Source organism: Urocampus carinirostris, chromosome 9, assembly GCF_059441175.1.
Source record: "Urocampus carinirostris isolate Australia breed hairy pipefish chromosome 9, RoL_Ucar_1.0, whole genome shotgun sequence".
NCBI lineage: Eukaryota > Metazoa > Chordata > Actinopteri > Syngnathiformes > Syngnathidae > Urocampus > Urocampus carinirostris.
Window position 1 is genome coordinate 17,952,112 of NC_142357.1, and position 26,088 is coordinate 17,978,199.

A 26,088-nucleotide genomic window follows, 5' to 3' on the forward strand; every position below is an offset into this window, starting at 1 on the left:
GAACTAGAAAATGACAGGAAATCAGAACCCAAAACATATCCATATCTATCCATTGCCCTGGGATTTGTCTGTATTTCTCTTTGACACACTTCCAGTCTGATATGTTGAGGTTCAAGTTGGCTTGATGGGGAATAAACAGCATTTTTGCACAAGTGTTGCAATACTATTGCCATTGGTAACAAAAGCCCTTGCGTTTTTGTGTATGTATTGATGAGTGCTCTTTGAATTTTTTAGCTGTGCCATTAAAAGCACAAAACTTGGTTACACAACGCTTTTACAAAACTTTTTGTGCTGAACTATTTTGAGCAACTGTACAGAATTTCATATCTCAATTCACAATAGTATTCGGTCACAAAAATGACAATAGATGAATCAAAACACTTTTAGCTGCGACTATGATTTGTTGCACCTTCTCTCTCTTACGTTTGAGACATTTGGCTGATGCATTACAGGGACATGCTGTTCTTTGTTATTTTTGTTGCTTGTCTTTAGGCTTCCTCTAATCAGTCATTCTTTTAAGAGAATGGAAAGGACTCAATAGCTGAAATGCCAGTCAGGCCCTACGTATCACTCAGAAACTAGCCTGTGAGAGGCAGTGAATAGCTCGATATTCTACCATAATTTGTTTGGGATTTGTGTTAGATCACTAATTAGTTACAATGCCAAACCTTTTTTTCTTAAAACAAATGTAAATTAATGTAAATGTACTGCATTTATATAGCGCTTTTCAAGTCAATGAAGACCTCCCAAAGCACTTCACGATGTGCTTCACACTTTTTTCTTTTACACACTAACCCAGGGGTCGGGAACCTTTTTGACTCAAAGAGCCATAAAAGCAAAAAATATTAATTTTATTTTGGGAAAGAGCCACACCATATATTATGAGACAAATTTACTAAATTGCTAAACCCGCGCCCCAGACAAAAGCTTAGTCTTCAGCACATTTATTTTTGATGATTTAATAAAAATTATGAAAAGAGAATAATGCCAGAGCCCCTGTCCCAAATTCAACAAACATACCACTTTAAACTTGTCTCTTTCTTGCAATTACTCAAGATCGGTTAAACTCCTTTTGACCCTTTTTTTCATACATATTGGTTTCAAAACCAGATGCAAGCATTTATTTTGTAAAAACGTCACAACATTCTGAGAATAGGGAGCCTTATGTGCTTACCTTTGGCGAGAGATGGGAGGGAATGCTTGTACTTTTTGCATAGCTCCACCCATCCCTCCCACTCACCCAATCAAATGACTAAGTTCTCCTCCGGTGTTTTGGCGTATTTACAGTTCTGTGGATTCATCATAAAGTATCTGAACACTGAACACAGATTATATAGTGAACTTTTAAATAAAGGATTCTTTAGCGTTGTACAGGCAAAACGAGTTTTTTTCCCCCCTTTTTTTGTGTGACACCTTGACTGTAAATTGTAGTGAAAAACGTGCCCTATATATACTGCGAAGTGTTATCCTCATGTTTAGCTTTGGTTTGGCTTTACGTGTACTTGGATAGGATAGACAACTCCGGTTTTGAACAAGATGGAGAAATTTTGCATGCAATCAAATTGGTCTCTGAGCCACAGATACTCATAGAAAGAGCCATATATGGCTCGCGAGCCATAGGTTCCCGACCCCTGCACTAACCGATAGCAGGGTCAGCCATTCAAGGCAACTACAAGTTCTGCTGTATATCAAAATACCCCAAATTTGAATAAAAGCTGACCCTGCCAAAAATACATATTTGAATGTGTAGCTAATAAAGATTAAAGATGATAAATATACAAATTTCAAACTATTTTAAAGCATTTACTGTACATTTTAGCAACGGTTTGATGGCAGGCTCTTTTACACCATTCTAATTGAAAATAATTTGTTTAACTCGATAGATTTTTTTTCACTGCTTACAAGTTCTGAGGTTTTGTTTCAACACAGCAACAAAAATAACTCAACTTTTTGGGCCAAATACCTAGGACAACTTACGCACCACTGAAGCTTAAAGCCCATGTTTTTGGATAATTTATGTGAGTTTGACCCTTTTTTTGAGGCAAGAAGCTGGTTATAACCTTCCTCAGCTATGCTTGGGGACAAGTTTCTCAATATAACACGTCCTATTCTATGTCGGTCTTTTGCATCTGTGTCACTATCCAAATATAGTTTTTTCGTCCCGCTTCTGTTCATTTAGTTGTAGTAATTGTGCAGTGATTGTAGTTTGTATTATTGAGAGAGACCAGGATTATAAATTCCAGTGCAAATCTCATTGTGGTTTTATGGCCATTTGTAGGGTTTTATCGTTAAGCTTTGGTCAGGTGGTAGTCCTCAAACAGCTGACGTTAATTTGTGCAAAACATCACAGGCGTCAACTTTTGTGCAAACATTAAACGACTAATGTGAATCTACCAATTTATTAGAGCGATGGTGCTGACAGATTAAGCTGGCTGCTCCAAAACATGACTCCTTCACAGTTCAGGGTAGTAAAAATACCATCTCCAAGACACAGACTACACCCTGCATTTTCTAGAAAAAGGCCTGGCCCAAAAACCAACACACATTGACTAACACATCTGCTGCTGATCAACTCTGTAATAGATAGATAGATAGATAGATACTTTGTTCATCCCCGAAGGGAAATTCACATTTCCAGCAGCATCCCTGAGCTGAGAACAATCGAGAACAATCGAAAATAACACGGGAGCTGCTGGAGTGGCTGCCATTCGTGACGGCGCCGGAAGAAAAGATTAAATTTGAATCATTTACAAACAAATAAACAATTGAATCATGTACAAACAAACAAACAAAATATTCATATTTCAATAAGTGGAGTGTTAATAAAATATTTTTGATACTGATATAACCAGATGTGCCAGTACAAAGCATATGATGAATTCTCAATGTTATGGTTGCAAGTGAATTGCAGCCTTGGGTTTACTGTTGTTTTTTGTTTGCAATAGGTGATTGTAGACACCCCCACCAGCCCAGTCACCAGTGGCCTACCCTTATGTTTTGTGATTACAGTGACTGCAATCAAGCAGGTAGGATACTGCCTAACAAACCTTGTAATTGTTGATAATGTCACCATTTACAGATACCATTTATTTCTTAAGCAATGACTTTCTTCTCTATTTATCAACTGTCTTGTTGAAATGTTCATGACTAATGCACTCAGGTTTGTGTAATCTTGTGATAATAGTGAATTCAGATGAAAGAACAAGTATAATAAAAGGAGCCACAGGCAACTTTTTCAATGATTAATTGTGCAACTCTGTCTTTATTATGCTATGTCCCCTCTTCAGATGTATTGTTTAAGAACTGACATTTTTAGTTGGTCTACTGCTGGGGCTTTGAAATGCACAATAGTGAGTGTACTTCCTTCTCCAGATGCATGTGGCCTACTGATATCTGCCTTTCATTATAGCCTAAAAAGAGACATAGATATGTCTGAAGACCCTGTAATTAGGGCTGCAACTAACACATACTTTAATAATCTATTAATCTGATTATTTCTTTTCAGATTTGTCGATAATTGGGATAAAGAAAATCTACAATAATTTCCTGCTCTTAAAATATTGAAATTGTGTGGACAAATAAGAAAATAGTGCACAAAACAGAATATTCTACTACAGTGGAACCTCTGTTCTCGACCATAATCCGTTCCATTTCTTTGTACGAAAACCGATTTGTACGATCACCGAAGCCGTTTTTTCCCATTAAAAGTAATGTAAAATTGTTTTAATCCGTTCCAACACCCTGAATGTTTATCTTAAATATTTAACGTAAAGCTAACCCAGGCTAATCATACGTTCGCGTTAGCGTAATCTTCCGTACGAAAGATTACGCTAACATGGACGTGTAAAAATAAAAAAATCAGGTTGTTTACACGTCATTTAGCACCCGGGTCTCCACAACAAGTGGTGAGCGGTTAAAGGATAAAGAAAATAATTATAAATAGGATTTCTTACCGGTCGGCAGAAGCCATGCTGTATTCCTGAAAGAAGGGAAACTCGCACACCTTCTTCATATTTTGCTATTATTTCTTTCTTTAATGCAATAGTTGTACGCACTACTCTTTTTTCACCTGTAGCAACTTTGCTGCTTGCACCAAGCTTCTTCCGAGGCATAATTAGGGGTTAAAACGCTTCCTTCACCGCTTTTGAAAAACGAAAACAGAAAAGGAGTGCGCGTTGCCGTGACAACAGTTCTTCATGAGGGGTGGGGGCAATCTGCACTCGTACGCCGCTCAGCGTCGCCCCTAGCGTGCCGGCGTTCGAACTCCGATTTTTTTGAACGAAAAGCGAAACAAGAATTTCTCGAAATTTTTGGTCGAGAACCGATTTGTTCGAACTGAGAGGCGTTCGAAAACTGAGGTTCCACTGTATAGTAAACAATTTAAAAAATCAGTGTTTGTCAAGTAATAAACAAAATACATATACCTAAATGCTATACACTTGCAAATCTGGCTTTTTTTCTAAAGTGCAAAAAAGCATCTTTTTGGTTTAAGGGACTTGGCCTTTTGGAGCAAGAAATAAATGCAAATCTAAAAAAAACTGGTAACATGATATTCAACGTTACCAAGCAAAAAGTAATTACTATCTCCCTTGCTCACTAACTCACTCTTCCTTCTTTAAAAACTTCGCATTGCAATGCAAAATGTGAGTATTTCAATGAGAATCATGTCGAGGATGCTGTCAGTGATGACAGCTGCTTGCTAATAAAGGATAGTATACGTATGTATTATGGCACAATTTACAAAGACATAATAATCACTAAGACTTTGCCAGAAAAGTTCAACTTGGTGCTTAACCTAAACTTATTAACACCATTGTGTGCAAGTTAGGATTTTTAATAAAGCACAATTAAACACTGCTTAAGATTAAGTGTAATCAGGGTGAACACTAAAAGTCCTGGCTTCAGCCTACTCCCCATGTTAGTATTGTATTGTTCAGCTGATTTTTTTTAGGTTTGTTTGGTGCAAATAATTTGCGGTACCCTTTTGTCAATTAGTGATTGATACAATTCTTTTGTGCTTGGTCCAAATACATTTCATTCATTAACTGTATTAAAAAGTATCTTGCTCACACACACAGTCATTAATAAGTTAACCAAACGCTAGCATTAAAGGGAGCGGTCAGAGACTAACGTTACGTATTCTCACTCAATGACTCAGACTTTGCCAGAAAATCAAAACTTGATTCTCAAGCTTAGCACCACTGCTTAAGATGATTTAATTGCAATAAAAAGTATCTCTCTCTATAGCTCTCACACACACAAAAACCAGAGGGCCATGTTACGTTTCCACACTTAAAAACGCAAATAAAAAATGAATACAAACAATTAATTTAGTGGCTTACCCTGCTGCTGAGCTGCCTCACCATCGTGGTGCTCTTGCGCTATACCTGTTTTGCAAAACTTGCAAGTGACACACTTTTATTTTGTTTTGGGAAATGTGGAGTGCTCCCACACTTTGGCGGACTTTGGTCGTACTATTTTCTATGTGTCTGTCATGTTTCTTGAGTTGAATTTACCATACCCTTTGAAAATAGATCCCTAGTTCGCACTTCACCTCGCTCGCCAACTCGCGCTGCGTGTGACGTCACTGACTCCGTGACGTGCTGAGTGATGCCTAAATCATCCGACCCAACGAATCGCCAACACTTTTAATCATCGATTTTAAGCAATTTTATCGATTCGTTATTCCAGCTTTGCTTTCTTCATGGCGCCAGTTTTGTGAATTAATAGCAAGTAATGAGGGTTTAAACATTTTTTCCCTTTCCTTCATGCATTTGCTCTTTAAAGCATTTAAGGGTAATTCCATGGAGGTGTGTGCTAAAAGGGTGGTTGACTTATAGTAAGCACCTTCTCTTTGAAAGTCTTACAACAATTGATGAATCACTCTGGATTTTGACATCCTTTGCTCAACTCGTTCATACTGATCAGCAGTTAAAAATACATTTACCGTTTATTGATTACATTTATTGCATGGTGTTGTCTTCAAAGCAGTAAAACTGCCTATAAATACGACCTTGTAAGATAATTTACTTTATTTTAATGCCCCACCTTTATTTAAGTCACCGGTTATCATGACTCATATCTTTGCATTTAATCCATTTTCTGTAACTCCGATCCTGATTCGACTCACTTTTGGTTTGGCCTCCTTACCTTATTTATCACAACACCATCCAATCAATCTCCATCCTTCTCGTCAAATGTTTTTTTTAAAATGCACCCTCTTAAGTCTGCAAGTGTTCCTTAGGACCAAATGCAAAAATAAATGAAACATCTCACATCCACCTTCCTTCATTCCCTCAACTACCTTGTGATAGTTCACTGCACCAGAAAGCCTGGTTCATATCAAAATGCACCCCTGCAGGGCTACGAGGACTGGCTTCGACACAAGGCTGACAATGAGGTGAACAAGTACCCTGTGACAGTGCTCGAAAATGGTGTGAGGCTAAGAAAGGAAAGCGAGAAGATCAAGGTACCTGGCTACATCTAAACACAGCTCTTGAGAGTAGTGATTATACAGTTGATGTGGAAATGATGTTAGAACATGCACTGACTCTAAACAGAGGGGACATTTCCCTTTAATGGTGATCTTCCGGCGCCGTCACGAATGGCAGCCACTCCAGCAGCTCCCGTGTTATTTTCGATTGTTCTCAGCTCAGGGATGCTGCTGGAAATGTGAATTTCCCTTCGGGGATGAACAAAGTATCTATCTATCTATCTATCTATCTAAGTAATGTGTAGTATACTTATTGTTTGCTGTATCAATAATATTATGATATTCAAGATTAACTGGCAATTGTTTATGCAATGTGCTGTGGTGACCAAAAATGTTACTTTTCAACTAGGTGGGAGATGTTTTGCAGGTGGAAGAGGATGAGACTTTTCCCTGTGATTTAATCTTGCTCAGCTCTAGCAGGGATGATGACAGCTGTTATGTTACAACCGCTAGTCTGGATGGAGAGTCCAACCATAAAGTAAGCAGACATTTTAAGTCATATGCAGCAAACGTAAAATTGCAAACACACATTCATTACAAAGCCCCCCCCTTAATTAATCTGTTACACACAGTTTAATCAAAATAAATGAAATGATCTGCATTTATATAGCACTTTTCAAGTCAATAAAGACGTCCCATTGTGCTTCACACTTACCCATTCACACACACACTCACACACCAATTGCAGCCATGCAAGGCGCCAACCTGCTTATTGGGGGCATTAGGGATTCAGTGTCTTGCCCAAGGACACTTCGACATACAACACAGAGGAGCTGGGATATGAACCTGCGATCTCTTGATCCCAAGACGAGTGCTCCTCGCGCCCCTAAATCATGTTAATGTAATATTCCTTTTAAGAGCGAAATTCTAGAAATACTTCTCCCTGTGATTTAATCTTAATCAGTATAGCCATATTATTTCCCGATTATGTTTCTTTCATTCTAACAGTCTTTTTTTAATCTCCAGACACACTACACGGTTCCAGACATAGGAAAGGATCTGGAATCCCTCAATGCCACTCTGGAGTGTGAACAGCCCCAGCCTGACCTTTATAAGTAGGTATTCAATAATTGACATGAACAGATTCAGTCTGCATTGCCTGTGATTGTAAAATTATTAAACTCCAAGTATTTATGGTTAAAGCCAAAGACGTCATACGGCAGAGTGCTGTTTAACTCAAGTACATTTATATTTGATATGTTGAGATAGAATCCACAATGATCACTCAAATAACGTAAACCTAACACAATTATCATGCATTTGGTATAATTATGAGAATGCACTGATGAACATATCATTTGTTGGAATGCATTTTTACATTGTTCTTTCACTCATAAAATAAAACTATTTTAAGTAATTGCTCTTTTCATCAACCATGCATACAGAGAAAAAAGATATTGTTTACTCTAATACATACTGCAAGCTCAGGTACTCTTCTAGGGTCTCTTATCTTGAAATTTTATAATTTTAATAAGGCAGTTTCTGTTGTTGTTTTTCTTCTCAATTGTACTTGGAGCAGATTTGTTATTTAAGCGAGCATTATGGGGTTTCTGTCATTGAGAGAAACATGCCAGCAATTTTGTCCACACTTGTGTTTCTGCTTAGGTTTGTCGGACGTATGCACATCTACAAAATCAATCAAGAGACTGCAGTAAGGTGAGATGTAGTCCTAGTTTGCTATTGAGTAAGTGACTAATTAAAGCTGTTTATTTAGGCATCTATTTGCATCAGCACCAATCATTTTTTTATTGATTCTTCTAAGGTAATAGTGTGATGGGAAAATTAGAGGTGCTTACTTGAATTCAGAAACGTCTTGCAACTGTCGACGTTTCAAACTTGTGCCTTTGTTTTGACCCTTGAAACAAATGTTAATGTCTCTCTGCTGATGCCCAGACATTATAACAACTGTCCCTGGAAGGTGCCAACTAGGCTGCCAGGTTTCCATTTAATGAAACGAGAAGAATGTGGAATTTGCTACCATTGTTTAACTGGAAGTAATGTTCCTGTGTAGGTCTTTGGGCCCGGAGAACTTGCTGCTTAAAGGGGCAACTTTGAAGAATACCGAGAAAGTTTGCGGTAAATCGACTTGCACTTTAATCACATTTTATTGCAATGTGTATCCTTGTGATTAAAGGCTATACAAATAATCATGACTTGACTTTCAAAGCTAAAGTACTTTTTGTGTTTTCTTTAAGGTGTTGCTATTTACACTGGCATGGAGACCAAAATGGCACTTAATTATCAGGGCAAATCTCAGAAACGGTCGGCTGTGGAGAAGTAAGTTTAGGTTTTGAGTTACGTATTGCCAACAATTGATGTTAACTGGTGGATTTTGATGACGTCCCTCTTAGGTCCATCAATGCCTTCCTTTTAGTGTACCTTTGCATTTTGGTGAGCAAAGCCTTGGTGTGCACAACACTCAAGTATGTGTGGCAAGGCAATCCCGGCCATGATGAGCCTTGGTACAATAAGAAAACTCAGAAAGAAAAGGACACCAATCTGGTCAGTACACTTTGTCGAAAGCAAAGTTTACTTGGCATCAGTCATCTACGTGTGTGCGGAAAAGACAAGAATACTGATATGCCACCTCAGGCTACAATTTTATGCGCCCTTTTTTTAATCGTTTTTCACAGGGTGCTGCTTTGACAGATTTGTTCTAATAAAATTATGCGGTGTGAAAACTGCATTGCACACCAACTGAGTGAAATTGCCCATTTCATTAACTGTTAATATAGTCTGCTTAATAACTCTTAACAATTCATCCTTTATTTCCCCAACCTTGGCAGGCAAATGTTTTTTTTGTTACGGAAAAATAATATTTATCTAATTTCTTCTCTCACCAGTATTTAAAGATGTTCACTGACTTCCTGTCATTCATGGTGCTCTTCAACTTCATCATTCCTGTTTCCATGTATGTGACTGTGGAAATGCAAAAGTTTTTGGGGTCTTTTTTCATCACCTGGGACAAGGACTTTTTTGACTCTGAAATCAAAGAGGGGGCCCTGGTCAACACATCGGACCTTAATGAGGAACTCGGGCAGGTCTGTATCTACAATGATTATTTGGCTTCAGTTTCATAGAGTGTGCTCAGTCACAGTTTAGCAAGGAAAAAACATTTCCTCCCTTCATATATAGAGAAACTAATTTAATATAATACAGGTCGTATTATTCAACTCCCACTCTGACGCTGAATAATTGCCTGACCAATTGACAGTTGTAATACTTTGTTAATCTTAGCTTTTGATTGTGGAACCTGTCTTTGGAATCGGACAATACGCTTAAACACGTTGTCAGGACTACAAGGAACTTTGTCAAATGGTGATTGGCTATGTCAAATGCTGGACTCTATTTCATTAGAACACACATTTTTGTCCTTGAAAACGAGCAATCATCAATCAAGAGGTTACGTATTATAAATGCACTAAAAAGCAGACTCCAACATTCTGTTAAAATCAATCAATTGGAGGCTTGAAAGTTCTATTTCAAATAAGGGTTAGATATTGTTGTTCACTCAATGAGATCAGTGTGTAATTGGGTCAAACCTGGGAAAGCCGCATAATTGTTCACCTTCATGATTTACTGAACTTCAAACTGCATCTGGATCATATGAGAGTAAATGATCAGCATGAGGTGATGTACAACAGATTTGATAGCGAATGCCAACAAATTATGGTTGTCTTACCTGGGTTTTGTATTTGGTTTGAATTTGCTTGAGAAGCTGAGTCAAATGGACAGGATTATCTGCAAGCAGCTATGCGCCTTTTCTTTGGTCACATGGGAAATTATGACTTATAATGCACAATTAGTTTGTCATAGAAAATGGTCCCAAATGGGCTGTGTTTACAACACCTGGCCACAACAGAAACTCATGCACATTCTAATATGATTGAGTTGCTTTTTTATTGCAGTCTTGGATATGTAATTTGCCTTGCAATGATTCGAGCGGTTTTGGTGGTTGTTCAATATTTTTTCTTCTAAGGCGCTTTACAATATATAATTAATTTCTCAATGTTCTGTTTTTTTACTAGTAGAGTTTTCAGGGATGTGATTTTTCTGCTAATTTTCGGAATTCCGCTTTTTTTATCTCCAAAAATTAAATTTTAAAATTTCCGATTTTTTTAAGTGGTAAAAAATCCGATTTCGTCTCTACAGCATTCCATTTTAGTGTTTCCGTAACTGAAATGAAACGGATCTTGCGATTGGTTGAAGTCTTCGTGTTGACCAATAAACACGCTTGTTATAAAGGCATAGGAGTATGCCATTGTTCATTTCTCACACGTTTTTGCCGGGTGTTTAAAGAAAGATGTCCGTGATCGAACGCAAAGATGCTCCGCGAGTTAAAGAAATTGATAAGATCGTAAAAAACAAGTTTCGATGGGACTGGTTAGAGAAGGAATTATCTACAAATGTTGGAAAGAAGACTGTGACAAATTTGTTCAGTGACTTTATTCGGAAGATCGATCGTGCCGGGAAAGCGCTTTGCATTTGGTGCCATGATACCATTGACTATGGTGGGAGAGGTTTCAAAGCTCTTGAAAGTCACGCAAAGAGCAAAAAACACGTGAAAGAACTCCAGTCAAGAACAACAAATTATTCCATCGCTGGAAGTTTCGGTGCCCAAACGAAAACTCCAAAACTTTACGGCCTCCATCCCTTATTGACATCACAATCGGAAGCGGTAATAGAGAGACGTGATCCACCCCAACAACCTGTACCAGTTGCTGATAGAGTCGTGGATTTTGAGGTAGGTGGTAAACTTTTCAAATTTATTTGACAGTTTTCCCCTTTTTTTCGAAAATATTATAACGTAATAAAAATGGCCATAAATATTTAACAATTACAATAAGATTTTCATGTGTACATTACACCAACACTTTACTGTAGGGCCTATAATTATTGTATTTTCATTTATCAAATATTTGGATACGCTGCTATTAAAAAAATAAATTATAACATTTAAAATATGATTTAGTGCCCGCGGCCCCCAGACCCCCGGCTAATTTTCAGATAATTTCACTTTGGTCAAATCACATCCCTGAGTTTTAGATTTAGCTAAAAGATTGTCCAGGTATAACTGAATAAGACCTGAGTATTTTACTGATAGATGATGTCATAAAAAATTAAAACTGTATCTGACACATCGTAATTTGCCAGGTTGATTGCAACACATTTTCTTTTAAGTGCAAATTGGTAACGCTGAGCTTCCAGTGTCATCTTGAATTATTTAATTTTAAGGCACTTTTATTGTCTCCGGTTGCAATTGACATTTAAACTCTTGCTTGTGATTTTAGAAGACAAAATCCAAGCGAATGCTTTGTGCAAGTGTTTCTATTGACCCGACTGATTAAGTCAAGTCACATTTATATAGCCCTTAATCACAAAAATGTCTCGTGATTAAATTGAGGATATTACTTTATGTGACTTTGACATTCCATTTTTTATGTCTGTCCCTTGAAGGTGGAGTACGTGTTCACAGACAAGACAGGGACCCTTACTCAGAATAACATGGAGTTTATAGAGTGCTGCATTGATGGATTTCAGTATAAGCATCAGGACGCTAACTCAGAATTAGACGGATTTGGTGTCATAGATGGGCCTGCGACTACACTGAAGGAAAAAGCTGGCACGGTAGGTGTTTGGCGGCGGCGCCCCATCTGTTATAAACAAAAAAGAGAAAAAAAACATGCATGCAGCGACATATGGCTGCGATATCGTCCAGTGCTCCAGAAGGCCCTTCACAGGTCACCTAAATGCAGCCTACTCGCCATGTCAGCATATGTATTCAGCACTAAAGAGTTTGTGGCACTCTTTATGGATTGCAGTATAACAATTGGTATTACGATAAGTCCATCCGGACAACTAGCTATCAATCTTAAAATTTATCTTATCTCTAGCTACTGTGTAGGATCTTAATGGCCGCCAACATGTTTGCTTTTGTGACAGTCACTACACAGGTTGTCGGTAGAAGCTCATGTTTTTGTTACACTATGATTTATTTAGTGCAAATAGAAGCTGTTTAAAATCACTGTAAAGTGAAACTAATGGTCTTTTAAATGTAATGCACCACAGGGTTGAAAAGAGCCTTTACTATAAAGGGGTAAAACAATGAGGCGTCAAAAACATGCAAAGAAGCTACTTATTGTTGTAACCAGGCAAGTCCAATGTCCAGGCCTAGGGTGGTTTGTGGCCCTTGTCACAATCCCCACTGGCATGCAAGCAATGGCATAAAATTAATCACCTGGATCATGTCTAAGACACCATTTTATATTGCATCTTGAAGGGAGCAGCAGTCATGTGACCCTCTTTCGCGCATTCAGAAATATGTTTCTTTCTTCTCCGCTCAACACACCACTTATAATTCGGTCTGAACGCACAGCTTATTTTACAGCTTTTGTGGTCTACTCATTAACACAATAGACGCATTTGTTTTTGTAGTAGAAACACCGCATATCAAATAGTAAATCCTCTCACTCATAGTACCTATTTGTTGCCATACAATGTGACAATAACATAATATTGGCCTGAGACATAATACTCTTATGTAATTGTGTTGTTTAGGAGCGTGAGGAATTGTTTCTGCGCGCCCTATGTCTGTGCCACACGGTCCAGGTGAAGGAGTTGCCTGATACGAATCCGATTCAAGGTGGCAGGATGGCCGATCACGTGGATACTGTCGTTGTCAGAGTTCCTCTGAATGAGAGAGGCTTCATAGCATCCTCCCCTGATGAGGTGGCTCTGGTCAAGGGTGCCATGAGGTCAGGAGCTTACTGTGGGATCCATTTTTCATTGACTCCGTTCAATGAATTTGTGCTTTGTTCAAATGCAGGTATGGCTTTACATTTTTAGGTCTGGAAAGTAAAGCCATGAAAATCCTCAACAGAAGCCAAGAAATTGAAGTGTAAGTGAATTGAATATCCAAAGAAAATGAAACAAGTCCTCAATTTGGCTCCTAACAAATGATGATTTTTTTAAATTATTATTTCTCTTGCAGTTATGAACTGCTTCACGTGTTGAATTTTGACCCCGTAAGACGGCGAATGAGTGTAATTGTCAAATGCCAATCAGGTGAACAAGTAGTTACCTACTTATTTTGCATGTGGTTTATTTTCAGCACTACCAATTAAAAATGCCATAACTGCTCATTCTCTTATCAATGTCTATAGGTGATATTGTGCTTTTCTGCAAGGGAGCAGACTCATCCATTTTTCCCCGCGTCAGTCAGGAGGAAGTGGAACCAATACGTGTGCATGTGGAGCGGAATGCAAAGGTGAAATGGATAACACATCCTTGTACATAACGCTATTTTATTCAGGGTACCTGCAGATCATTGAAATGTCTTAAAAGGCATTTAATTCTCATCTCATTAGCTGCACCGCTTATCCTCAGTAGGGTCGCGGAGGTGCTGGAGCCCATCCCAGCAATCATCAGGCAGTGGGCAGGGGACACCCTGAACTGGTTGCCAGCCAATTGCAGGGCACACGGCGACAGACAACTCACTCGCTCATTCACACCTAGGGACAATTTGGACCGGCCAATTCACCTGAAATGCATGTTTTTGAAATGTGGGAGGAAACCAGAGTGCCCGGAGGAAACCCACGCAAGCACGGGGAGAACATACAAACTCCGCACAGGAAGTCTGGAGCTGGATTTGAACCTACACAGGAGGTTCCCAAGACATGAACTGTGCCGCACATGCGCTAACCACAGCGCCGCCGTGCGGCATTTAATTCATTATTCTAAAATTAAGACCTTTATTGGCATTAAAATGTCTTGAATCCGATTTTCGAAAGTCTCACAAACATTAATACGATGTGAGTTTGTTTGAACTCAAAATATTTTGTAAGATTTATCATTTGTTCTTTTTTAATAATTCAAGTCATGTTTATTTGTATAGCCCTTAATCATAAAGAGTCTCAAAGGGCTGCACAGATCAAAGAATATTGCAAACTACAGACTATTATTCACTATTGATTCACCGATTCACTTTCGTGGCAACATTGTGTGACCACAATAAAGTAAATATCAAAACGGTGATTTAGTTTCAGTCCGAACTTACAGAGCAGATGCACATCTTATCTCTACCCACCATACACTAGCAACTTTGGACAGAGATGTTTACTTTGGATCATGGGAAAGACTCATTTTAATGAGAAGGGGCTGGCCGAAAAACATTTTACGTGATGGCTAAAAGCTGTTCCAGGTATTGTGTATCATGCCTGATGTATTGTGTGCAAGAAATATTTTTGTTTTTTGTCTACTTGGTCTCAAGTTTGATTTCCAAAGGCACTAAAAAGTCTTGAATTCAACTTGCCTAAAGTAGTAGGAACCCTGTTATTATACGACAGATTCTTAAGAGGCTGTTTTTTTGTCTTGCAGGAGGGCTACAGGACACTGTGCGTGGCTTACAAACTCCTCAGCAAGGAAGAATACGCCCAGGTAGATGCGGGCCTGACTGAAGCCAGGCTGGCTATGCAGGACAGAGAAGAGAAGCTTGTGGCAGTTTATAACGAAGTGGAGACTGGCATGAGTCTAATTGGTGCGACTGCTGTTGAAGATCGGTGGGTTTTTATGTTTTGTGTAATGTTCAAAATGTATAAAGCAGCTTTTTCATGCATGGGTATTTCCCTAGGACATTTTTTATCATACTGCTGTCTGCTGGTTCATGTTTGGTACTTGGACTGCAACATTTTGTTAGGGGTATAAACTTTCATGAATAACTAAAGCTAAATGTGATTAGCTACAACTGGCCAACAGACAGTAAAAGAAACAAAATGACAATTTAATTTAGAATCATTTGTTTTGTTCATGAATTAATATTTCTGCTTTGCAGACTTCAAGAGGAGGCTGCAGAAACAATGGAGGCACTTCAGGGTGCCGGCATTAAGATCTGGGTCCTAACGGGGGACAAAATGGAGACTGCAAAGTCCACCTGTTTTGCCTGTCGCTTGTTTCAGATGAACACTGAACTTTTGGAGCTGACGGCACGAACTATTAATGAGGGTGGTCGAAAACGCGAGGAACGACTGCACGAACTATTACTCGAGTATCACCGAAAAGCTGTGCAGAATGCATCATCCTTTGAAAACGGCATTAGTGGGTTGGTTTCAGTCTTTCACTCAACCTAACTAACAAAAAATAGTTTTTTTATATATTTTTGTAAAAGTTGTTTGTATCAGATTATTGTAGAAATAAAATTGTGGTGGTGTTAAGTAATTATTAATGCAACTTGAAGTTTGTTTCAGTAAACTCCCTAAAAAAAACTCCACACAACCTTCCGAATGACAAAGTATATATGAATCAGAATCAGCAAGAATACCAGATTTCACACAATGGTCTGGTTAACAATAACTTAATCTTTTCGTTTACTATTTTTTCCAAACAGGAACTGGTCTGTTGCCAGCCATGACTACGGATTTATTATTGACGGAGCTACTCTGTCAATGGTGCTCAACTCTACCGATTCCAACTCCAGCCACTACAGGAACCTCTTCCTGCAGATTTGTCAAAACTGTACTGCTGTGCTATGCTGTCGCATGGCTCCATTGCAAAAGGCCCAGGTCTGTAAATCACTCACAGGGCATATATTAAACTTCAGATAAATATTTCATTGTGGTGCAAGGAAAAATGTTAATGAATGGGATAAAAACTGTCTCAGATTCTCAATTTGGCATTTTTTCCTTTTAGCCAGCATAGATTTGCACATCACACAATTAAAATGATTTGTAATTTCACCCTTTCAGGTAGTAAAACTAGTGAAGAACTCCAAGGGCAGCCCGATTACTCTCTCCATTGGTGATGGTGCCAATGATGTCAGCATGATTTTAGAAGCTCATGTGGGCATTGGTGAGAAATATCATGCTCAATCTGACATACACAAGCTCTGCACCCAGAAAGTATTAAATATATATTTTTGTACCAGGCATCAAGGGTAAAGAGGGTCGACAGGCAGTGAGGAACAGTGACTATGCCATCCCCAAACTCAAGCACCTAAAAAAACTCTTGCTGGCCCATGGGCATCTGTACTATGTTCGCATTGCACATTTGGTTCAATATTTCTTTTACAAGGTGCGGGACTAAAAGTCTGCAGGCTACCATAAATACTAAGATTGTACTAAACTGATATTTACAATCCTCAATCTGCCCACAGAACCTGTGCTTTATCTTACCTCAGTTTTTGTACCAGTTTTTCTGTGGCCATTCCCAGCAGGTGAGTAATGACCATGCAAAATTACCTTTCAATTTCTAAGTTGAATCAATGGTGGGTGTATCCCTTAACCACTAAAGTCATAGGGGCACCACTTTCTGTGGTGTGTCTTTATTAAGTACAGGCTGTTGGCGCCAATCATCCACCTTTCGCGTGTTAGGGGAATGTGCAAACAATGCACTTTATCACGAAAAATTACTTAAAAACTCACTCTACAATTGCTTAGCCACGATTGTACATCTATGATGTATGATTTTCTCAGCAAAAATCACCCATGTCCCATATATCACATCGTGCTTTCAAGTATGGTTGTATAAATGCAGAAAAGGGAATTAAATAATCATAAACATCTAAATTGACATCCCTTGTTTCCATAGCAGACGCCTACAGGCAAACGTTTTTAAGTATTACCTAACTGAATAGGAAATCCCCCAGTTCAACGCCCACCGAAATTGCATTTAAGTCCCACTTATTTTATCCAGCTCATCTGTGTTTGTTTTCTCAATAATGATAAAAAGAAATAGTTTAGTGACAAGCCTGCATTTTCTTTTTTAACATTGTAGTGTTGTAAATTCGACAAGACATGTTTTGTCATTTTATTTTTGTTTAGTGTATGTTTGTGAGTCTGTCCCATCCATAATATTAACCCCTGGTTGCCCCATCCCTTCCCCCAATTTTTCCCCATTCATTCCCTTACACCCTTGCATTGTGTGCAATCTCCTTAGCCCCTCTATGATGCAGCCTATCTGACGATGTACAACATCTGCTTCACCTCTATGCCCATCCTGGCTTACAGCCTCTTGGAGCAGCATATCAGTATCCAGTCTCTGCTGAGCAATGCTCCCCTCTACAGGTAAATCTCAGAAACTTCCCATAGCTGCTCTAGAATAAAATATTTGTAGGCAGTGAAATGTAATTTCTCCCCCCAACCATACAAACAACTATGCATTTTCTTCAATTTTAAAATGTTGCAACCCTAAATAGCAATGATGTATCACATTTTATTTTATTATTTTTGTATTTTTGCTGTTATGATCAAAAATAGTATTGTGGTTGTAAATGGCAATTTTCAATTTTCCGTTATTTTTTATTTTTATATTTTTTTTGTCGCGATACGCTTGTAACAATTATTTCCTGCACGCATTCATGTTGTATACTAAAAACAAGATTATAAAAAATGTTGTCATGGCAGTAAAATGTTTCATGGTAATTTGATTGTTTGTCATTGACACTTTAAGAGAGATTCGGAAGAACGCCATGTTGCGATGGAGGCCTTTCATCTACTGGACATTACTAGGGGTCTTCCATGGTTTTGTTTTCTTCTTTGGTGTTCGATGTTTGTTTAAAAACTCTGCCCTGCATGATGACGGACAGGTATGTTTTCAATTCTTGTCACTTTGATGTTCTCTAAATTGACGCTCACCTACTTTGCATTCAGGTCTTTGGAAATTGGTCATATGGCACAATTGTCTTCACTGTCCTTGTCTTCACTGTTACACTAAAGGTAAGAAGTAGCTTTAATGAATGGTTTGCAACAAAGGTATCTGAACAAACCTCTGACTGTATTTTCCCTTGTTTTCTGTTGTAGCTTGCTCTTGATACAAGGCACTGGACCTGGATCAACCACTTTGTAATATGGGGGTCTCTTGTGTTTTATATGCTTTTCAGCTTTTTTTGGGGAGGAATTATTTGGTGAGTGAACAGTTGAATCTCGTTCCTTGTTTGCTTCTGTGTTAACCGTGGTGCCTCCTGGCTTTTGATAGGCCTTTCCTAAGACAGCAGCGTATGTACTTCGTTTTTGCCACCATGCTGAGTTCAGTGTCAGCCTGGCTGGTCATCATTGTGCTCATCGTGCTCAGCCTCCTGCCAGAGATGCTTCTGGTCGTCTTGCGCAAGCCCTTCACTCCATTTACTCAACAGGTAACGCTTAAACACACACAGACACTTATTGCAGAGTGTTTTAACATATTCGTTTTTGGTCTTGCTCACAGGCCGATTTAAACAATTTAACATTAGATACACCTGTACATTCTCAACCTGAAAGATCTACAATTTATTTGGGAAAATACCTATGAGTCAATGGATACATTGAAAAAAATCAATCTAAATATTTATTTGCTGCTTTGTGAATAATACATTCACAGATATCAGCAAATTACAAATGTAAATGAGTTAAAATAAGCACAGCACTATTTCAGTGTATGCACTTGTTTGGGTGGTTTTATAGGGGCCTTGTTTATGTTAAACAAATATTTACCCCTCTTATCTCTGTCTTCAAGATATTATTTTAAACTTAGTGTCCGTATAATTTCAATGTATGAATTGTGTAATGACTATTTTATTTGCAGACACATCAGATGCATTAGATATAGATGTACAGTACAAGTGTATCTAACATTGGTTTAATGCTCACATTTTAATGTCAATTTGAGGCCCAGAATTTTTTCATAACTAATTTTCCACCCAGAAAGCGCTTTCTTCTCTTAACACTTTGTCTTCACTCTGCTTCACTTTCTCTGCTTTTGCATCCTCTTTGGACCCCTCCGGTCTTCTCAAAGATGAAGCGCCGCCTTCCTTCCTCTGGGACTTCAACTATCTTCATGTTGTCGCAGACCGCTAGCTCTCACAGCTTCTCGTGGAGGGACTGAGGTCTCTTTCTTTTTTCTGTTGGCTCTTCCTGCTCTTTTTGTGTCTGCACTTTTTGTTCCCTATAGTCTCTCTTTCTCATCCTCCGTGTAATAGCCCTTTGGGGAAAGATTTATGAAATCGGCCAACTCTCCCACATATTGATTTCCCCACATAATATAGAATGGTCGGGCGTCCATCAACCTTTTCGTTCTTGTGTGTGTGATTGTGTGGGTCAGCAGTTTTTCTCCTACCAGCTTTGTCTGCTGCCACTGCATGTTGAGTCGGGTCTGTTCTGAACATCTTCGCATCCGTCTTTGCATGAGGCTTAAGTTGTCAGCTAATTTACGGACATGCTTCCCATTTTGGCCACGACATCTTGTTCGTCTATTTGTGTGTTTGTGCACTGCAAAATTTTGGGCAGCCTTGGGTTGAGGTAATGTTTTGTAATCTAGAGCCATATAGTGTTTTTTGTATGCCTTTTTAAATTCTACAACCCCTAGCAAAAAGTATGGAATCAGCAGTCTTGGGCAAACCCTCCCTCAGACAATTTATTCTGTAGAAAAAAACTTCGATACCAAACATGAAACAATCGTAAGGTCATTTCAAAGTCCAATATATTGGCATTCGGAAACACTAAAAGAAAGGAATGAAAAATGTGGTGTTCAGTAAATGCTACTTTGATAGACCAAGCACAGTGGAGAATATATGGAATCACTCCATTCTGAGGAAGAAAATATGGAATCATGAAAAACAGACAAAGAAATAACCACCAAAACATTTCACTAGTATTTAGTTGCACCACATTTAGCTTTTATGACAGCTTGCAGTCTCTGAGGCATGGATTTGATGAGTGATAGACGCCATTCTTCATCAATGTGGTGCCAACTTTCTGTGACTGCAGTTGCGAGATCATCTTTGCTGGTCAGAGCCTTGCTGTGGACAATTTTTTTCAATTTCCTCCACAGGTTTTCAATTGGATTGAGATCTGGGCTATTTTCAGGCCATGACATTGACTAGATGCGTCTTTCTCCAAGAAATGCTTTCACAGTTTTTTCTCTGTGGCATGATGCATTGTCATCTTGGAAAATTAGTTCTTCATCCCCAAACATTTTTTCAATTGAAGGAAGAAAAACGCTGTCCAAAATGTCAATGTAAACTTGTGCATTTATTGCAGATTAGACCACAGCCATCTCCCCAGTGCCATTTGACTGGGTGTGTCCATATTCTCTACTAAAAATACACTAATTCCATACTTTTCCTCAGAATTTAGTGATTCCATATTTATTTCCCTACACTTGCTCTATAAAAGTATCATTTACTGACCATTGCAATGTTTTTTTCTGAATTTATTTTATTGATTCTCAATGCCAATGTGTTTGCAATGACCTTACGATTGTTTCATGTAAGTGATCTGAGTTATTTCTCCAGAATAAAGTGTCTGAGTGAGGGCCTGCCCAAGACTGGTGATTTCATACTTTTTGCTGGGGGTTGTAGATGAGGTACAGAAACAGAAATTCATATTTTACCTTAATCTATACAACATTATATGTGGTACAGTAACTACAATCTCAAATCTGTGCTTTGATGTAAGCAACTACAGAAATGGGTACCATCTTGATTTCTAAAAATCTTTTATCTTCGTCTTTGTTTCCATGTTTGTGTGTTTGTACTGCATGTGTCTTATAAGATGGAGTAAGACAATGTCTGTGTAAGCCTGTTTAAGGGGCCATGAGTGACACCATTTAGAATTCTAATGCATTCTACAAAAATACTTTCACCCACAATCTAAAAATGCACTGTCACATGTAGCTGACATATTTTTTGTCATGCACTACTAAAATATTCATATTTGCTAAATTGTTTGTTAACTAATTTCAGATATTTTTTCTTTCATATGCCCTCAAAAGAGAAATATTTTACGGACTAGGTGCGACTTATCTTTAGCTGAGACTTGTATGTTAAATTATTAACACATTATTATATCATTGAGTTTTATATTTTTATCAACATTACTGTATATCACTCAACAAGATATTTTCACACTTAACAAAAAAGATGGTGTTCTAGGCCTGTGTTGATTAATTTCAAACAGCGGAAAGAGGAAGCGAAGGGGCTTATCATCCGTCTTTCTCCCAAATTGGAGAAGTTAATTACTGGTAAAAATGACACGGAGGGTAAATATTTCATTAGATTTAGTGATTTGGGGTAAAACTGATTTTTTGATAAGAATGTTCTTTATCTTTGTTACCTGGATAACTTATTTTATGTGTCTTTTTTTTTTTTACTGACGAGCTTTTGCACGTACGTGTAACGTTAGTATACCGTGTTCTCTATTTTAATTTTTTTGAATTGCCTTTCAACGTGACATGTATTTTTTTGGTGTTGAATTTTATCAAATATATTTCTCCCAAAAATTCGACTTATATGCCTTGTGCGCCTTATACATGATTTTTCCCTCTTAACAATATATCTTTTGGCTGGTGCAATTTATACTCCTGAGAGACTCAGTCCTGAAAATACGTTTTTATGGATTCAAGGACCACTTTGATATTGACTTAATTCAATTCTCATATGCTAAATGTTTTTTTTTCCAAAAAATGTTTGCTAAGGCTTATCTAATCATTAATTCAGGTAATTAGTAAAAAGCCTGTGCTCAAAATCCTTCATTTGGGGGGAAATACTTAATAAAAACGATGCGAATAATGCCAGGAAAAAAAAGTATAAAAACCACAATGAGAGATGTAGGAATATTTTGTGAGCGAATAAAAGGCACTCTCTTCTGGTCCAGTGGTTTATTTTGCAGACAATCCCAAATATTCCAGCCAAAGTAAAATTCAAAGTCTGTGAAGCAGATCTATGTAAGCATCATGATGTGGATGTTTCTCTTAGTAGCCTTTTTTTAATCTAACCACACTGCTCTTACAGTGTTCTGAAAGAAAAGAAAAATGAAGCCACTATGCCTAAAACCAATGACAAATTGTGATATTGTTTAAAGCCCAGTGCTCTCTGACCCTACATGTGCATGTAGTACTCTTACTATTTTAATTTTTGTCTTTGTGAACTAACTATAAACATTACTGAATAAATATACCGTAACATCCGAACTATAATGCGCATTAGATTTCAACTACAGTAAAAGCTTCCATGTGTACGGGGTCATATTAATGCAATCCTTAAATTAATGCAATGCATTAATATTAACTAATGCAATGCATTAATACTGACTAATGCAATGCATTAATTAATGCAGTACACTCGTGGTAATTCGTGCAGTGCATTGATGGTAATTCATTCAGAGCATTCATGTGCCGCTACCTTGAATCACAAAACATTGCATGCAATGAGAATAAAATCTGAATTGTGGTGGTGAGAGCGCTGAAATGTTACTACAAGACTACCAGATGACATACGAAATGGCATTAGACCAGGGGCCTCCAAACTTTTTCAAGCTGAGAGCTACTTTTTGTTACTAATTAGCGCAAGGGGAACTCGAGTGTTTATATGCATTCCTAAAATAATAATTTATCATTTTATTACTATGTTATGACCATGGTAATTATTGAAAGTAGGGGTTACTGTATATTTCAGACTACATATGGCACATGCTTGCAAGCCGCACCCAGTACATTTTAAAAGGAAAACACCTTGTGTGCATACGTAAGCTGCATGTGCCCACATTAAAATGAGATATTTACAAAGAAAGAGTACACACTTTTAATAATATACGGTACTTTACCCCTTAATGTTTCGACTGCCCGCTCAACTTTTGATAAACAATACTTGTCTTTACCATTTTAAAATATACCGATCAGAAAAACATTGTGATTAGTCTGAAACGAGATACCCAATGAATATAAATCTGCCTAAAACATATCTGCTTCGTTGGACGTTGCTTCTTGTATTTTGTTCGTTTTGCCACATTTCCTTTTACAAATAAAAAAACTAGTACAATTATTCCCATGATGGTGGTTAGAAAATCACAGACCCAGCACTGGTGATCTATTTTCAAAACAGGTCCACGGGCACCTCAGCTATCTTGAGGGGGCAGCCAGGTGCCTGCGGGCACCATATTGGACACCCCTGCATCAAACCTTATCCTATTATCACATTATGTTTACAGTGTCACAATACTAATTTGCATAGTGCATTCTGATAGGATACACCGTCTCTCCACTTCACATATGCATCATTAACCTCTCAGTTTAATATGTATGCATACGTAAAAGAGCTTGTATAGTATTTTGTAGCATTGTATAGTATTTTTTTTTTTCACTAACATTCATGGAGAAGTAGATAGACTGTTTAACTTTAACATATCAGAATGTTCTATGCAAAACAATGTTCCTTGCACTGTAAAAATAGTGTAACAATGAGATAAGCTCCAATGCCTTGTTGTATGTCGTCTCTACCACTGGTGGACCGCCACTTCTCTGGTACGATTCCTGGTGCATGAAATGTTTTGCAAAATAAGGTCAGCGATGTTTAACAATTTGATCAAGCATTACACAAATACAGTGTTAGCTTCAAACCTTGTATGTAACGCATACCTTTAACTATGGTATGCATTTCCAGTATAGTGACGCATACCTATAATTACTGTCTGCCGTATTCTAAAGTATATAAGCTATAAGGTTAACTTTAAAATTTCTGGCCAAATTACAATAGTCTAGAAGTGCTTTTGTGAATTAAAAGTGTATTTCGATACAGTACTTGAAGGGATTCAATTTAGTGTATGTATACATGTGTACAACAAATGCTTTTGTGTGTAAGTGTTACTGTAATGTGCATTAGTGATAACTCTGGGTCATGTCCCCAAAATTCGCTCGTATGCTTGCAAGCTTTAGTCACGTCTGTGGTGTCCTCTTGCCTCACCCTTCCAGAGGAATCCAGTTGTGTTGAATGCGGGTGGCATCCCGTCCCCGCCGTCGTCAGCCAGGCCTCTGCTCATGAGAACATTTACAGACGAGTCCAATTCTGTCATTGAATCAGGTACCGGCCCATCGCTGGGTCTCTGAGGCCAATTAGACTGGCTACAAACCTCAAGGCCCTGTCAGTTGATGTATCAGCAGTTATGGCTCCTAACTTAATCTTACTGGTCACTGATTCCAAACTTCTGTTGTTTGCTTTTGTTTTGCTGGCTGATATTGGTTGGCTGAAGAGACGCAACATTTAGATCAAATTAACTAGCATTCCTAGTAAAAACCTCCAAATTTGCTTCTATGGCCAACTTGCTCTGTTCAGCCTCCCTTTTGATGCCGACCGCCTTGCTCCCTCCTGAACCCGCTCCTAAAAATCAAATTGCTTGTGTTGTTGGGTCACATTGTTGGTGTGTAACGTTTTAGCAGGCCTAGAATTCCATCTCGGTGATTGTAGCACTGTAACGTGGTCTTGTGTGCATGTTTCAATTGTGCCTTCGGTATTAGCGTGCACCGTGGGCAGAATACAGCACACGAGAAACAAAACTTGAAGAGAGGCAATAGTTCACATCTTTGTCCTGTACGAAGCCACAATTGGGTTTTTAACGTCGTCACATTGGACTTCTCCTTTATTTTTTATTAATTTTTGTAGTGTTTATGCATTGAGTGTAGTAGTGCCATCAGATCAATAGAAATGTTACCTATCTTTGCTGTTTTACTTTTTTTATAATGAGCTATTAACTTGTTTTTTTTCTTGTGACTTCATTCCAAATGTAAGTACATTTCAGTTCTGCAGTTTAAACAATAGTAGAGTATATTCACATTTTTTAAAAAACACAAAACAAAATGACAAGCAAACAGACTACCAAGACAATTTTAATAATTTTCCCATCACTGCTTTATCAGCAAAATTTAAGAACAGTTATATTTTCATAAGTAATAAAAAAAAAACTTCACAAAATCTCCAAGATGTTTACTACCTCTCCCAACTGAAGTTTACCGATTAACTAAACGTAAAACAATTAAACTATGACTTTTCAACAAAGATAATTTAGTTTTTAATGTGTAAGCGCATATATTATATCACGGGGACGTTAAGACATGTTCACAGCTTGTTTTATAATCATAAGGTGAAAGAAAAATGTAAATGCAATATATTGAGTTACAAACACGTTTAAACAACGAAAATGGTACAACTGCATTATATATATATATATATATATATATATATATATATATATTTGATGAGGGTAACAGGAATAAAATGCCCTGTTGGATTTTCAGTAAGTATGACAAAATAGTACTACGTCACTATAAAAAAATAATATCAAAATATTCGGGAAACGAAAGGGGCTGACCTTGATTTAGAGAGTGGTGTTTTTTTTCTATGACTAATAGGCTTTTCTCCTATTAACACAATTTTCAGTTCACAAAATGTTCATATTGCAGGTGGTTCAAATGTTTTCATAACTGTTCAGTGTTATTTTTGGCTTACAACAATGCAAACAACTTCCTATCTGATGGAAGCTTAATATTTCCACCTATTCTCTTTGTCTGCAATGTGAACATCCAAACTCACAGCTGTGTGGTCACATGGTATCAATTTTTTTTTTCTCTTTTTCATAGTCATAGTTCTTGTTTGTGTGTGTGTGTGTTTTGACTACATCCTGTAGCCTGAGCTAAGTGTGTGACCGCCCCGTGACTTTTATATGTGCAGCTGAACAATGGTATCAGGCACTTAACCCTCATTTCTTTTCCCCAACTAGCTGCCTGATGAATGACCTACAGTGCGCATCCAGGTAAAGTAAAATGATTTAGAAAAGTTAAGCAGAGTGGCAAAATGAAGT

At 37.9% G+C, this 26,088-nt stretch overlaps 1 protein-coding gene across 5 annotated transcripts in view; it reads left to right on the forward strand.

Moving 5' to 3' along the window:
* The window catches only part of atp11c (ATPase phospholipid transporting 11C (ATP11C blood group)), a 48,519-nt gene that overhangs the window by 18,295 nt on the left and 4,136 nt on the right, over positions 1-26,088 (forward strand). The window contains exons 4-31 of one of the 5 annotated variants that reach the window (XR_015851423.1): positions 2,946-3,026; positions 6,362-6,469; positions 6,843-6,971; positions 7,460-7,548; positions 8,099-8,149; positions 8,505-8,569; positions 8,689-8,770; positions 8,845-8,995; positions 9,337-9,534; positions 11,951-12,121; positions 13,052-13,248; positions 13,320-13,391; positions 13,485-13,558; positions 13,657-13,760; positions 14,870-15,051; positions 15,324-15,590; positions 15,876-16,050; positions 16,234-16,336; positions 16,413-16,558; positions 16,641-16,700; positions 17,423-17,550; positions 17,936-18,071; positions 18,136-18,201; positions 18,286-18,389; positions 18,461-18,617; positions 19,256-19,346; positions 24,206-24,314; positions 26,008-26,040. Coding sequence is in view for 4 of the 5 variants with exons in the window: in XM_088344744.1 (XP_088200870.1) it covers positions 2,946-3,026; positions 6,362-6,469; positions 6,843-6,971; positions 7,460-7,548; positions 8,099-8,149; positions 8,505-8,569; positions 8,689-8,770; positions 8,845-8,995; positions 9,337-9,534; positions 11,951-12,121; positions 13,052-13,248; positions 13,320-13,391; positions 13,485-13,558; positions 13,657-13,760; positions 14,870-15,051; positions 15,324-15,590; positions 15,876-16,050; positions 16,234-16,336; positions 16,413-16,558; positions 16,641-16,700; positions 17,423-17,550; positions 17,936-18,071; positions 18,136-18,201; positions 18,286-18,389; positions 18,461-18,617; positions 24,206-24,314; positions 26,008-26,015 (3,213 nt within the window). In the remaining variant the exon portion in view is untranslated. Of the gene's footprint in view, positions 1-2,945; positions 3,027-6,361; positions 6,470-6,842; positions 6,972-7,459; positions 7,549-8,098; positions 8,150-8,504; positions 8,570-8,688; positions 8,771-8,844; positions 8,996-9,336; positions 9,535-11,950; positions 12,122-13,051; positions 13,249-13,319; positions 13,392-13,484; positions 13,559-13,656; positions 13,761-14,869; positions 15,052-15,323; positions 15,591-15,875; positions 16,051-16,233; positions 16,337-16,412; positions 16,559-16,640; positions 16,701-17,422; positions 17,551-17,935; positions 18,072-18,135; positions 18,202-18,285; positions 18,390-18,460; positions 18,618-19,255; positions 19,347-24,205; positions 24,315-26,007; positions 26,041-26,088 lie in introns of those variants that run through there. The other 4 variants (XM_088344745.1, XM_088344744.1, XM_088344747.1 and 1 more) reach the window with 4 other exon arrangements.